The sequence below is a fragment of the Girardinichthys multiradiatus genome, chromosome 11, assembly GCF_021462225.1.
Source record: "Girardinichthys multiradiatus isolate DD_20200921_A chromosome 11, DD_fGirMul_XY1, whole genome shotgun sequence".
Classification (NCBI taxonomy): domain Eukaryota; kingdom Metazoa; phylum Chordata; class Actinopteri; order Cyprinodontiformes; family Goodeidae; genus Girardinichthys; species Girardinichthys multiradiatus.
This window is the reverse complement of record NC_061804.1, coordinates 630440-645000: the sequence shown is the minus strand read 5'-3', so window position 1 is coordinate 645000 and position 14561 is coordinate 630440. Positions and strand designations below refer to the sequence as shown.

Sequence of the window (14561 nt, the reverse complement as noted above, 5' to 3'; positions counted from 1 at the left end):
TCTGTCTGACTGACTGACTGACTGTCTGACTGTCTGTCTGTCTGACTGACTGACTGACTGACTGTCTGTCTGTCTGTCTGACTGACTGACTGACTGTCTGTCTGTCTGTCTGTCTGTCTGTCTGTCTGTCTGTCTGACTGTCTGTCTGTCTGTCTGTCTGTCTGTCTGACTGACTGACTGACTGTCTGACTGTCTGTCTGTCTGTCTGACTGACTGTCTGTCTGTCTGTCTGTCTGTCTTTCTGTCTGTCTTTTCTGTCTGTCTGTCTGTCTGTCTGTCTGTCTGTCTGACTGACTGACTGACTGTCTGTCTGTCTGTCTGTCTGTCTGTCTGTCTGACTGACTGACTGTCTGGCTGACTGACTGCTGTCTATATAAATGTGTTTTTTCAATAAAATTCAGTTAAATATTCTGTTGAGGAGGAAACAAGTGAAGACCATCATTTCCTATTAGTATTTCATTTTTATGGAGAACAAAAACAATTCTAATTCAAAACTTTCTTTTAACAAGCACTTATCATTAGTTTACTGTCAATTAGAGGACAATTTATCCTAAATGAAAAATAAGAAATATTTTCAACACATCCAAGGGTTCAGTTTTCATCAGCCCTCATTAGACTGTAGCTCAGCCACTTCAGCTCTTTCAGTCTGTGTTGGCAGATCTAATGACTGGTCGAAGGCAGAAATCTGAGAAAAGAAGTGATTTAGTTTTAACAATCTGAGGCTGCACAGCATAATCCCAGTAAATCAGGCCACCATATTCAGCCTGAACCAATGAGGAATAAATGATTGATCAGTGTGTTGAGGTCACACCCCGCAGTCAGTCATTAAGGAATCTTTAGATGGTTTAAATTACAAAAATAAATCAATTCACTGAGAAAACCAATTTTCTGTCCACACTCCTGTGCTGGTCACAGCAGTATTAGACTGCGGTCTTTAAGGATCTGTTATTACTGGTTTTCTTTGTGTTGACTCAGTTCTGCTGTGAACCAAACACCTTCTGTTACATCATATTCTGCTGTTTTACATTGTTTCAAGCCAAATTTATTGCATATTTATAGAAACGTTTGTTTTAATGCATTGCAGACATTTTCTGTCACCTTCTGTTTCTGTACTTTATTCTGCAGTAGCAGCTCCTCTCCTGGAACCTGGATGTTGCCATCTCTTTATAAATAATCTCTTTTAATCTATTTGTACATCTAATTCAGTTTATTTCACTTGCTGGGTCAATTTTCGCCTCGATTTAAATCAGATTAACTCTGTTATTCTCAACTGCAGCTCAAAGGAACAATTGCCATGAAAAATTGCTCTTTACAGTCAGGAGGAATCCTTTTTATTTACAGCTGTTAGTTTGTTTAAACTGTCCTTCGTTTTATGTGTGTCTCAGGGTCACAGGTGGAGAGCTGTTTGAAGACATCGTAGCCAGGGAATATTACAGTGAAGCTGACGCCAGGTGAGAACCACACCTGCTCCTTCATCTGTCTGTAGACACAACGCCTCCCCTCATTATCCTCTACTTCTTGCTTAGGCTCAGTTTGTATCTTTTAAAGCCAGCTGCATTATGTGACCTTTGACCTTTATCTGCAGCCACTGCATCCAGCAGATTTTGGAGGCAGTGCTTCACTGTCATCAGATGGGTGTGGTCCATCGAGATCTAAAGGTAAATGTCCTGGAGAATCGGATGTTTTCTGAGAGATTGTGTTAAACTGTTTATGTAAAAGATTGTTTCTGATGGTTTTCATTTGTTCTACAAACGCTCAGGACCTCCTGTTAGCATTGTAAGCGTTCCTCATGTAAACCAATGAGCAGAATTAGCATGTTGGCATTTGTTCTGTGTCTTCAGCCAGAGAACCTGCTGCTGGCCTCCAAGTCTAAAGGAGCAGCGGTGAAACTGGCGGATTTCGGCCTCGCCATTGAGGTGGAGGGAGACCAGCAGGCCTGGTTTGGTGAGACAGTCCTGACTGTTGTATTCAGAGTACTGAAACATGATCACCTGTCTTTGTTCAATCAGAGCTCTCAAGTTTGATGAAACGTTCAGACTGAGATTATGTCTGCTGGTGTTGAAGGATTTTTATCGTCACACCGGCTCACATTTGCATGTTAAGGTAAGAAATTCGAACTCAGGTCTAATATATGACGGAATATTTCGGTTGAACAGCCTCGACAGCGCCCCCTGGAATCACATCTAATGATCACAGAATTAGATTTAACTATTTGTCAGCTGTAAGTGCTCCCAACGCAGGGCGGGAATATTTCAGGCGGACAGAATGTCGCAACCCGCTGCAGTCATAGGTTCTGATGGTTCTGATTGTTTTCAAGCTTATACATTCTAGCCTACCTATTCTATTTCCTGATGTACGTCATGATAAATAATAAATACAAGGGAAAAAACACTGTGAATATAAGTGCTTTAATTCTGCTGCACACTGCTCCCTGTTGGACTACTGATGGAGGATTTACAGCCGAATCCAATCAGTGTTATTTCTATTAATAACCGGCCAACATACTAGAATGGAAACACACGAGAATTTAATTCAGTTCCAACCCTCTGATGTCCTTCGTCTTCCTGCTCTGTTTCTTTGTGCATTGCTGAATGGAAAAGGGATCCCGTATCCCAGCATGCACTTTGTCCACCAAGCTGTGAAAGAGACTGAACCAGCTCGGCAGAACTTAGACTGAGTTCTGAATGAACCATGCAGTGAACGGATCACTCATAGTCCATTCAGTCTGGGCTTTGTTTAGAGGTGTGCGATACTGAGAATTCTGGTACCAATCCAATACCAAGTAAATACAAAGCTAGTTTCGTAGATACTGGTACTTTACTTGAAATGTTGTGATGTTTGAATTATTTTATGATTTTCCCTTCGGTTAGTTGATTATCATTATGATAAAATAAAGAACAAAGATTTTAGGTAAATAAAAATGTTTTTATTTACTAACTATATCAATTTAAAACTGTATAAAAATACTAAAATAATTCCCCAGTATATGAATCTCATCTGGGTGAAATAACCAAATGATTCTGATAATGAAGTCTGTAACTGTAATCTGCATGTAGCCCAAACAGGAACACAATTTTTCCTTCAACAGTTAAAACAGAGGGTTATTATATTCAGTCATGTTCATATTTCAGGGTTAAGGTTGATATCTTCATGTAAGTCTATATTTTTGACTTCCAAAAAACAATTAAGGGTTTTTTCAACTGGCTGAGTATATCATAGTTAATAACAGTGTGCTAAAACCTATCGCTGATCACCGATTACACTGTGGAAAAAAAACATTTGTTCATGCTGGAGATGACCTGAATATTCCTGATTTTTTACTGAAAAGCCAGAGACCTTGGTCTCTGTGTCTCTGTCTGGTTTGAGGGTCTCCTCCTCCTTCCTCAGCTGTTTTTGTACCTCTCTGCCGGAGCAGCAGGGAGAGAAGCTGCTCCACTGATTGAGTTTGGTGGACATGTTGAAGAGAATCTGAAACCAACGCGTCGATCTCATCATGCTAGTATTGACCCGATACTGATCCCGAGTTGGCATCCATATTGTGGATCGATCCACCCCCCTCTAGCTTTCTTATTTTTCAGCGTGAGGAATGTCATGTGTGACGTGAGGTCCTTACAGTCCAGTTGCTCTACTTGTTCAATATTTTTAATAAATGTACATTTTGTTCATTCAATCTTATTTTTTTTTTTAAACCAACTTTGATTCAGTTTGAGTTCATTAAATTTGCCTTTTTTATTTCAGAACTATTTTATCAAAATTACTTGCTGACTCTGGCTTAAAGGTGTTTTCTCTGTAGCGCCACCTGAAGGTAAAATTATAAACAGGGGTCTACAGAGATGTTAGCTTCTCCTGACCCTTGACCTGTATAAGTCCTGGATGGAGGGAAGGTCAGTCCTGATTATTCGTCGCAGTCTGGACCTGTCCTGTTCTGTAGATGATCCAAACCACACTGAGATGGATGAAGACAGGACAGACTGAATGATGGCAGTGTAGAAGATGACCAGTAGCTCCTGTGGAAGGTTGAACTTCTTGAGTTGCCTCAGGAAGTACAGTCTCTGCTGGGCCTTCTTCTGAACAGTGTCTATGTGTGAAGACCATCTCAGGTCCTCAGAGATGGTGGTTCCTAAGAACCTGAAGTGATCCACGGCCGATACAGTGTTGTTGAGGATGGTGAGGGGGGTGTATGGGGGTGGTGTTCTCTGAAAGTCCACCACCATTTCCACAGTCTTGAGTGGGTTGAGTTCCAGGTAGTTCTGACAACACCAGTGTACCAGCCGATCCACCTGCTGTCTGTATGCAGACTCATCACCGTCCTGGATCAGTCCAATGACAGTGGTGTCATCTGCAAACTTCAGGAGTTTCACGGACGAGTCCGATGAGGTGCAGTCATTTGTGTACAGAGAGAAGAGGAGTGGGGATAGAACACACCCCTGGGGGGCACCAGTACTTATTGATCTGGATCAGGAGAAGATGCTCCCCAGTCTCACCTGCTGCTGTCGGTCCATCAGGAAGCTGTTGATCCACTGACAGGTGGAGGCTGGGACGTTGAGCTGGATGAGCTTCTGGTGGAAGATGTCTGGTATGATGGTGTTGAAGGCCGAGCTGAAGTCTACAAACAGGATCCTGGCGTACGTCCCTGGGTGGTCGAGGTGTTGCAGAATGAAGTGTAGACCTAAGTTAACAGCATCATCTGCTGACCTGTTTGCTCGGTAAGCAAATTACAGGGGGTCCAGCAGGGGGCCTGTGATGTCTTTCAGGAGCTTCAACACCAGCCGCTCAAAGGATTTCATGACCACAGACGTCAGGACTACAGGCCTGTAGTCATTTAATCCTACGATGGTGGGTTTCTTGGGTACTGGGATGATGGTGAAGCAGGAGGGTAACCATGTGGCTGCAGATGTTGAACCTGCTTTATTTGTTTGACTTATTCTGTTTATCTTTATGTGTTTTCAGGCTTTGCAGGAACTCCAGGTTATCTGTCTCCAGAGGTTTTGAGGAAGGATCCATACGGGAAGGCTGTCGACCTCTGGGCCTGCGGTCAGATTCCTCTTTTCTCTTCTCTTCTCCTATTTCTCCATTTAACTGATATCACGTTTACTCAGATGATATTTTTACATTTAAAATAATTCTGAGAGAACAAAGTCCTTGATCATTTCGCAGTAGAGCATGGTTCCTCTGATCAGGCAACAGATTGGACTTTTGCACTTCGCCATCCACCAGTCAGTGTCTCTCCAAGGTCATCAGAACAACTTGTCCCAAACTGTTTTTATCATTTGAGAAATATGTTGTCTAGAATATTGTAACACACTGTTCACATGTATCAACAGTCCTTGATCTCCTTGTTACTGGTTACCTGTTACCTCAACTGGGGAACAAGCTTCCTTAGTTTTTTACCTTGTCGTCAGAGTTTGGACTCAGATCTTTGTGACTATCTGTGAAGGAAGATCTATAAATAAAATAAACTCTCTTTGTTTGCTTGTCTGCTCCTCAGGCGTGATCCTCTACATCCTGCTGGTCGGGTATCCTCCGTTCTGGGACGAAGATCAGCATCGTCTCTACCAGCAGATCAAAGCTGGAGCCTACGACGTGAGTCACATGACTCATTGTGATGTCACAGATATAGAATAATGCTGCTTAGCCATTTGTCAGACTTCATCTTCTTTCCCTGCCTCTTAGTTTCCTTCCCCAGAGTGGGACACGGTGACCCCTGAAGCCAAAGATCTGATTAACAAGATGTTGACCATCAACCCGGCCAAACGGATCACAGCGGCCGAGGCACTCAAGCATCCCTGGATCTCTGTAAGTCTTCATCCCTGCTGCAGCCTGAGAATGATGATGATGATGATGATAATGACGATGATAATGTTCTCTCTTCGTCCAAGCATCGCTCCACAGTGGCATCTTGTATGCATCGACAAGAGACGGTCGAGTGTTTGAAGAAATTTAACGCCAGGAGGAAGCTGAAGGTGAGGATTTTCAAAACAAAGTTCCAAATAATACTCTGACATTCAATGAAAGAAAGAAGAACAAATGGTTTCACTGTGCCAAACACTACTGTGTCCTCTCAAAATAATCCATGTGTTGTTTAAAACTATTGACTCTTCTAAAGGTCCTAACGTATCTGCCTGGAAGCATCTTCTGAGACATGTAACAACGTTTTGCAATTATCTATAAAGAAGGTTGTTACCACAAGAGTCCTCATCTCAGCCCCTGGTTCTAACTCCTCTTGTCCAGGTGTCTGATAAATTTCAACCAGTGACAAGCCATCAGGTTCTCTCTGTTATCCTGTCCTCCCTCACCTTTTCCCAGCATAGGGCAGGTGATCCTCTCTACATTTAACAGCAGCTTGTTGTCAGGTATTGTCTCTGTAGGTTTCCAGCATGCTGCGGTGCTTGAGAAACCGGGCCTGGACCAAACTGAGTTGGCAGATTTGAAGCCCATGTCCAAGCTGCCTTTTACTTCTAGGCTACTACTTGCCCCTTTTGGTCCACTTTAAATGGACCACAGTTCGTTTCCCCCCTTGGTCTGGACTTTTTGTGCAGGTGTGAATACACTCAAGCGAACCCTGGTCTGGACCAAACAACTGGACCGAGACCCACTTTTTGAGGTGGTCTCGGTCCGCTTCCAAACGGACTCTGGTGCGGTTCGCTTATGGTCTGAATACAAACCAGCCCCGATCCGAACCAACTACAAAAAGCGTACGTCTCTTTGGACCTAAAAAGCCACCGTAGCCGGTAGCAAAGGTGTGTGTTGTAAGGTAATCATACCTGATAAGCTGTCTGTTGCTTAGCAACGCTACAAGCTTGTTGTGGGACAAGGCACGTAGAGAACGTCGGCGTTCATCACGCGTTCTCCAACAGGGTTCCAACATTATAAATGGAACGTCTCAAAGTCTGTGTTGAATGAGCTGCTCTTCAGCCTCACAATAATATTAAAGTACAATGTGAAAACAAACCGCACCAAATGAAAGAAATACAGTTCGCTTTTGGTCTGGACCAAACAAGCGGACCAAAGGACTTTCCTGGTTTGAATACACCCTTAGAGAAAGTTGTCCTAACTCAGGTTAAGATCTTTTAGACGACCATAATATCTGGGAGGTTTTTCAGTCTGGTTTTAAGGTCACCACAGCACAGAACCAACTTTAGTACAAGTTTTTAATGATATCCTCATGTCAACTGATTCTGGTGAACATATTCTTCTGGTGGATCTATCTGCTGCTTTTGATACAGTGGACCACAATATTCTAGTATCTGGTTTACATCACCAGCTGGCTATTTGTGGTACTGCATTAAATGGGTTTAGTTCTTATTTTGGTGACTAAAACCATGTGTGTTAGAATAGCAGGTTCTGAATCCTCTTCTGCTCCTCTATCCCATGGGGTTCCACAGGGCTCAGCCTTAGGTCCCCTACTCTTCTGCCTTTATCTGCTTCCTCTGGGTTAAATACTAAGGAATCATGGGATCTTCTTTCATTGTTACGCTGATGAGCGTCAGATATATACTGTATGCTACTAAATAAAGAAGCCCTCTCTATCAAACTGCTTCTTTGGGGCTGGAAAACACCAAAGCCTGGATGGCCTTAAACTTCCTAAGTTTTAACAACAAATAAACAGAAGTGACGGGGTATAGACCTAGTTGGTGTCATATTTATAGCAAACAGTCTCTAGTTTGGGTTTTATAATGGACCATCATTTTTAATTAGATCGCCAGGTTGGCGCTGTGGTTCATGCATTCCTTACATCACAGCTCAATTACTGTAATGCTTTCTACCTTAGAGTCAACCGGTCCTCCCTGAAATGTCTCCAGTTGGTCCAGAATGCAGCTTCTAGGCTTCTAACTGGAGTTGGTAAGAGGGAGCAGATCACTTCCACCCTGGCTTCCCTCCACTGGCTGCCGGCACATCTTAGAGTTCATTTTTAGATCCTCTTTAAAGTGTCTAAAAGTCTACGTCTTGCCCCATCTTTCCTCTCTGAGCTGCTTCACCCATGTTCTCGTGCTCCATGCCTCAGGTCAGCTGACGAGCTGCTCCTGGAGGTGCCGAAGTCCAACAGAAAGCTCAGAGGGCACAGAGCCTTTAGCGTTTCCGATCCCAGTTGATGGAATGACCTCCCTGTCCATATCAGACGTTGCTCTTCACTGACCACTTTTATCTTTATTCCTTAGCTTTTTACGTCAGCTTTTTTTTCTTTAATGTTGTTGTAACTGTCTGTTTTTTGTTAATCCAGATTTTACTTGTGCAGGACTGAAAGCTCCCACATAGTTGTGCGTACTTGACTCAGTTGACGTCTGTAAGACTTTACGGAGCCCGAGAGGGGACATGGGGGGATTTTTTTCTTTTGCGTCCCCATGCAATACTTTTGCGTTTGCTCGCAAAAGTTGTTAATCACCTTGAGAACGCTGTGCATTTTTTAACAGCAGCACATTTGACAAACTGCTCACAAAACAAACAGCACTGATATGTGATTGATATGGTTTATTTGTCATATGCAGGTTAACACGCAGTAAACAATGCCATTAAATGCTTAGGATAAGAAGAATCGTTCAAATCACGATAAAAACAAAAGTGGGGTGGACAAAAAGTACACATCATGCAGCAGTAATAAGCAAATAAAGTGTCACGGATGTGGTTTCATGCAGTTTTATTGTCCAGAGTTCAGTAGTTTGACAGCTTGTGGATAATAACTGTCTTCAAGTCTGATTGAAGATCCTTTTATTTAAGGCAGATTTCAAAATAAAACTCAATAAATCTCAAGAGTAGTGTTTGTTCCATTTTTGCAGTTATTTGGTTTGGAAACTATCCCACAAGTATTGCGTGAGAACGCAAAATAAAAAAAAATTCCTCCATGTCCCCTCGCGGGCTCCGTACCGTAGTAAGACTTGTCTACGCAAAGGTCACTTTTTGACAGTTTTTCTGCTTGACAGTTTTATATGTGACAGACTGCTCTGAGCAGCCGGTCTGTCTGCACCGCATTGACAGGTGTATTCCCCTTCTTTGTCCCTATTATAGTTTAATAGCCTTATACACCACCTTCTTTTCATTTTGTTTGCCAAAGCTACACAACAAATGAGCTATTCCTCCTCATCCGATGATGCTGTGGCAAAATTGTGGGAAATGTAGAAAGTTGTCACCAGAAATGTAGGAAATTGGTATGCTTGAACATCGGCGAACAGTGTGTGAGGACTACGCGATGCTCACAGAACGCACAACAAATGCTCCTTTTCCACCGGCTCTATTAAGCCCGGGTCTGCTCCACTCGCCCCGCATTACGAGCGTTTCAATTACTGATTATTCCGGACCGGTACGGAAAAAACCGTACCGGTTCTTTAGCCCCTGCTGCTGAGCAGGTAGGACCGGGGCTCAGTCGGGACTACATATAGACAGTATTAAAGACTAAAATAATATTAAAGAACTCAACAGCCGGAGCGGGTCAAACCCAAATATAATTTTACTATTTACTAATCATAAATCACGCTTGAAGGCTGAAAGAAAAAGAACACATCAGCTTTCTGAATGACACGCAGGTAGGGGGCGCTGTAGTTAATAACATCCTAAACCATTTGTTCAGACGCACAAACATTCCCCCAAAACACACAAACAAACTGCCATGAAACAGCAGGTTTGTTTCTGACATCTATTGACGGTCCTTCAGAGAACCAGCGTCTGCAGGAGGAGGGAGCAGGCAGAGAGCAGCTGCCCGTAATCAGACTGCCTGCATCGGATCAAACTGGAGGAAGACCTGCTGAATCCATGGAGTTAGAAGATCCAACATCCAACCTAAAACTAACTTCACCGCGGTCAGAAGTCCCCGATTCTGAGCTTTAGAGTTCTGGTCCTTGTTATCGCCATGGATGAGACAAGAACCTCCTCATGAAGCACAAAATGTTAACTTCTACAGGCAAATCTTGGAGCTTCACCATCCAGACAGCAGCGTTTATTTTCTGATCGTTTCACGCAGATTACGTTAATGTGAGAACATCCCACAGTAACGTTCATAGCAGCACAGTGACCTGCGTGCTGAGAAGAGCAAGACCGAGTGGAGTGGAAAAGGGGTATATGTGGCAGCCTTTAGTTGCAGCTGTGGTTGTTTTGGAAATAAACAAAGAAGTAAAAGTAAAGCAACAAAAAACCTGAAGATCCAACTTCTAACTGCTTGTTTCCTGCAGGGAGCCATCCTGACCACTATGTTGGCCACCAGGAACTTCTCCGGTAAGATATGCAGATCTCTCCTTCCTAAACCCCCCACCCTTGAGTTCAGAGGTCAGGTTAAAGGTCAGAGTGTTTCTCACTGGCTGTCAATGTGTCACTTCATGACCTTTGACCTGCAGGTTTATGTTTCAGTAGTGGGACATTTACCAAAGAAATTCACCAATCAGCTCCCAGCTTACACACAGTTAGCAGGTTAGTGCTCTGTGTGTGTGTGTGTGTGTGTGTGTGTGTGTGTGTGTGTGTGTGTGTGTGCGTGCAGCTGCTGTGGATTCTCCCAGTCTCTAAGGTCTAAACATAGTAGGAAGGGAAACCACCGCCAGGCTCCCAGTCCTTCCTGCTGGACTAATCATTTGCAGCTGTCTGCACATGCTCAGTATGGTTCATCAGCTCTGAGAAAAAGCATGCAGGACCGTCCCTCTGCAGGGATTTCCTGACAGAAAATCCTTCATCCTTGACAGAGTCACGTCATGTTCCTGTGTTAGAAGCTCGGAGCAGAATGTGATCGATACATCCCAAAAAGATCCTTCAAAGACCAATTCAGATCTGCAGGGTTCTATTCTGTCTCGGTTCTGGCTCAGAGGAGATTCATCCAGGCTCTCCATCTTTATCAGCATCATGACTCCAGAAAGAAAACCTGTCCTGTTCAGCTGGACTCAATGTGTTCACCAGAACCAGGAAGTTCAAAGGTCTTCATGGAGAGGTAGATGATTAAGGAGGCATCTTCTGTGTTTGAAAACATATTAAAACTTAACCCAATGCAGCAAAACGTTTTTGCTTGAGGTCAGCTGTTTTTCTGCTGTAAGGACATTGTTGCTCAGTGTGATGAAGCTGATGGATCTGAACAGGTAGTCCACCTGCTGTGACCTTCTTCCTGTTCAGCTATTAAAACTGAACGATTCATCAAGTTCTTCATTCAAGCAAGACATCTGACATGGGGTGCATGCAGAACCGGGCCTGTTCCAAAGGGAAAACAACACAGCAATCAGTTTACAGTCTGAGCTTCTCAGTTAGAGCAGCCTGATAGAGGTTAAAGGTCAGATAGTATCTGTGCAGACACCAGCAGCAGCAGGTGGTTTCAGTGTTCTCCTGCATCTGTTGGCTGTGGACATTCAGGAATGTGACAGACTCTCTGCTCTGCAGCTATCTTAAGTTGATCCTAAATTTGGCCGCATGTGATGGCGGGACGTCCCTCCATCTGTCCCTCTCTCTGTCCAGCTGGCTCAGTCAGATGTTTGCCTCTGAACTCAACTTTTCCCTCTGAGAGCCCAAGTTTTCCTGAAGGGAACGCCGGAACGATGCCGTCGCTCCTTTTCTCTGCTTTTGTTCCTTTTTTTCTCACTATGCTGCTTCTGTTTCTCTTCATTCTTATCCCACGTTCAGGAGGAAAGAGTGGAAGCAACAAGAAGGCTGATGGAGTCAAGGTAATGCTCTGAACCATAACAGTTATGCAGAATGCTCATGAACAGAACCAGAACCAGAACCAGTCACACTAACTGATTGCTGTTTGCTGCTGCAGGAGTCATCTGAGAGCACAAACACCACTATTGAGGATGAAGACACCAGAGGTGAGTTTCAGCTGATCCACTGACCTGCAGCTGAGGATTCAACAAACATACTAAGTGTGTGTGTGTGTGTGTGTCTCAGTGAGGAAACAGGACATTATTAAAGTCACGGAGCAGCTCATCGAGGCCATCAGTAATGGAGACTTTGAGAGCTACACGTATGTAACACGCTTCACTGTCCTCTTTGTTACATGCTTTTATTCTGAAAGTCCTCCATCAGGGCTTCTATGCACCAGGCCAACAGCAGGCTGCAGGTCAGGTCGGGTTTCTGGATGTTCTGATGTGACTTATTCATATTTCAGTTTGTCATATATATATATATATATATATATATATATATATATTACTGCTGTTAAATGTCTGCAGACAGGACTGTCAAGAGAAGTTTTCCCTGTTTCATAAATGTATTTCTTTGTTTTGAATATGATAAATATTAATGAGCAGTGTTTCAGCTGATCTCTGTGCCGCTCTCCAGGACAATAAGAATATCTGAGAATAGGCTGAGCAGATCACATGACACATTAACATCGTTGGGACATGTGAAAAACAAAATGACGTGCACCTGAAACACACACTTACATGAAAAACAGGCTGTGGTTTTTCAAAATGGCCGACTGCTTATTGGTGGTGCAGATGACATGACCACAGGCAGTAAAACTAGAGCTGGGATCCATAGGGGAGTCTGCTGCTTATTATTTCAAAATGCTGTGATTAATGACTTCCTCAGCATGATCCCAGGTACTGCAGCTGCCCTTTAATGACCCATTCATGTAGCTGAGCTGTGCCGGTCAGGGAAGCATCAGAAACCTGCAGGACTCTAGGCACCATCCGATGCTGCTAAAGACACCCTACCATCCCAGACTTGCATCATTCATCTGAGTCAGTGGTTGGCTGTCCTCTTTGTAATGCGTTCAAGGGAAGTAGGCCACTGGTGCAGTGAGGAGACCCAGAGAGGGGTGCTGCTGCCACTGCTGGTTCTGTGCTGACCTATAAAACTGTGAACTCTCAGTACTCAGAAGCTCATGGACTGTTTGAACTTTAATGGATAATTTACTCTTTTATTGAAAAGGGTTTTTAGATGTTTGTTTTCTTACTGAAGCCTGCTGTCCCGTCAGTGAGGTCAATCTTTTCTGTCTGTTTAGTAAAATGTGCGACCCGGCTGTGACGGCGTTCGAGCCAGAAGCTTTGGGGAACCTGGTCGAAGGCTTAGACTTCCACCGCTTTTATTTTGAAAACCGTGAGTTTATTTCCGGGTTTTAACAACGGCCCACGGCCTGCTCACCTGTACAGGTAACCTTTGTGTTTTTGTGTTTGTCAGTGTGGTCCAAGAACAGTAAGCCGGTCCACACCACCATCCTGAATCCCCACATCCACCTGGTGGGCGACGAGGCCGCCTGCATCGCCTACATCAGAGTCACGCAGTACATCGACTCCAATGGTACGCCTCGCACTGCCCAATCAGAGGAGACCAGGGTGTGGCACCGCCGTGACGGGAAGTGGCAGATCGTTCACTTCCACCGCTCAGGATCGCCCTCCACTCTCAGCAAGTAAGAACCGGTCCACAGGACTGTTCTGGAACAATGGGCCAAAACTGATCTGATGGAGTTCATGTAGAATCAGATTCTAACAGGAACTGATTACTGAGGGGTCCATTCAATAAACTAATCAGAACCTATCTATGTGTTCTGGTACTAATAAGAAAAACATTTATATACAGGTTATTTTTTCTTTTAAGAAACTGAGATTTACTTCCAGATTCCAACAATTTGTAGAGTATATTGAAAGCAGCATGAAACTCCCCATTGGGAAGCTATTGGCTGAAAATATACTGGCTTGTAAAAGTATTCATACCCCTTAAAATGTTCCACATATTGTCACATTACTACCACGAACATAAATATATTTTATTGCAATTTTATGTGAAAAACCAACTCGTACCCGTACTCGGCTTCTTCCGCTTTATCCGGGACCGGGTCAAGGGGGCAGAAGACTCACCAGACGGCCAGACGTCCCTCTCCCCAGACACCTCCTCCAGCTCCTCCAGGGGGAGCCCAAGGCGTTCCCAGGCCAGCCGAGAGACATAGTCCCTCCAGCGTGTCCTGGGCCTCCTCCCGGTGGGATGTGACTGGAACACCTCCCCAGGAAGGCATCCGGTATAGATGCCCGAGCCACCTCAACTGGCTCCTCTCGAGGAGCTCGGAGCAGCAGCGGTTCTACTCCGAGCTCCTCACCCTATCTCTAAGGGAGTGCCCGGCCACCCTACGGAGGAAGCTCATTTCAGCCGCTTGTATCCGGGATCTCGTTCTTTCATTCATGACCCAAAGTTCATGGCCATAGGTGAGGGTAGGATCGTAGACCGACCGGTAAATCGAGAGCTTCGCTTTCGGCTCAGCTCTCTCTTCACCACAACGGACCGGCACAGCGCCCCCATTACTGTGGCAGCCGCACCGATCCGTCTGTCGATCTCCCGCTCCATTCTTCCCTCACTCATGAACAAGACCCCCAGATACTTAGACTCCTCCACTTGAGGCAGGAACTCCCCTCCAACCTGAAGAGGACAAGCCACCCTTTTCCGGTCGAGAACCATGGCCTCGGACTTGGAGGAGCTGATCTTCATCCCAGCCGCTTCACACTCGGCTGCGAACCGCCCCAGCGCATGCTGTAGGTCTTGGCTAGAGGGGGCCAGCAGGACCACGTCATCTGCAAAAAGAAGAGACAAAATCCACTGGTCCCCAAACCAGACCCCCTCCGGCCCTTGGCTGCGTCTAGAAATCCTGTCCATAAAAGTTATGAACA

At 44.6% G+C, this 14561-nt stretch overlaps 1 protein-coding gene across 1 annotated transcript in view; it reads left to right on the top strand.

Moving 5' to 3' along the window:
• The window catches only part of camk2a (calcium/calmodulin-dependent protein kinase II alpha), a 45421-nt gene extending 32105 nt beyond the window's left edge, over window positions 1-13316 (top strand). The window contains exons 5-17 of the mRNA XM_047379314.1: window positions 1386-1451; window positions 1586-1658; window positions 1842-1944; window positions 4951-5034; window positions 5489-5583; window positions 5674-5796; window positions 5880-5963; window positions 10161-10203; window positions 11584-11624; window positions 11720-11768; window positions 11848-11923; window positions 12908-13002; window positions 13084-13316. Coding sequence (XP_047235270.1) covers window positions 1386-1451; window positions 1586-1658; window positions 1842-1944; window positions 4951-5034; window positions 5489-5583; window positions 5674-5796; window positions 5880-5963; window positions 10161-10203; window positions 11584-11624; window positions 11720-11768; window positions 11848-11923; window positions 12908-13002; window positions 13084-13316 — 1165 coding nt within the window. The remainder of the gene's footprint in view (window positions 1-1385; window positions 1452-1585; window positions 1659-1841; window positions 1945-4950; window positions 5035-5488; window positions 5584-5673; window positions 5797-5879; window positions 5964-10160; window positions 10204-11583; window positions 11625-11719; window positions 11769-11847; window positions 11924-12907; window positions 13003-13083) is intronic.
• The last annotated feature ends 1245 nt before the right edge of the window (window positions 13317-14561 follow it).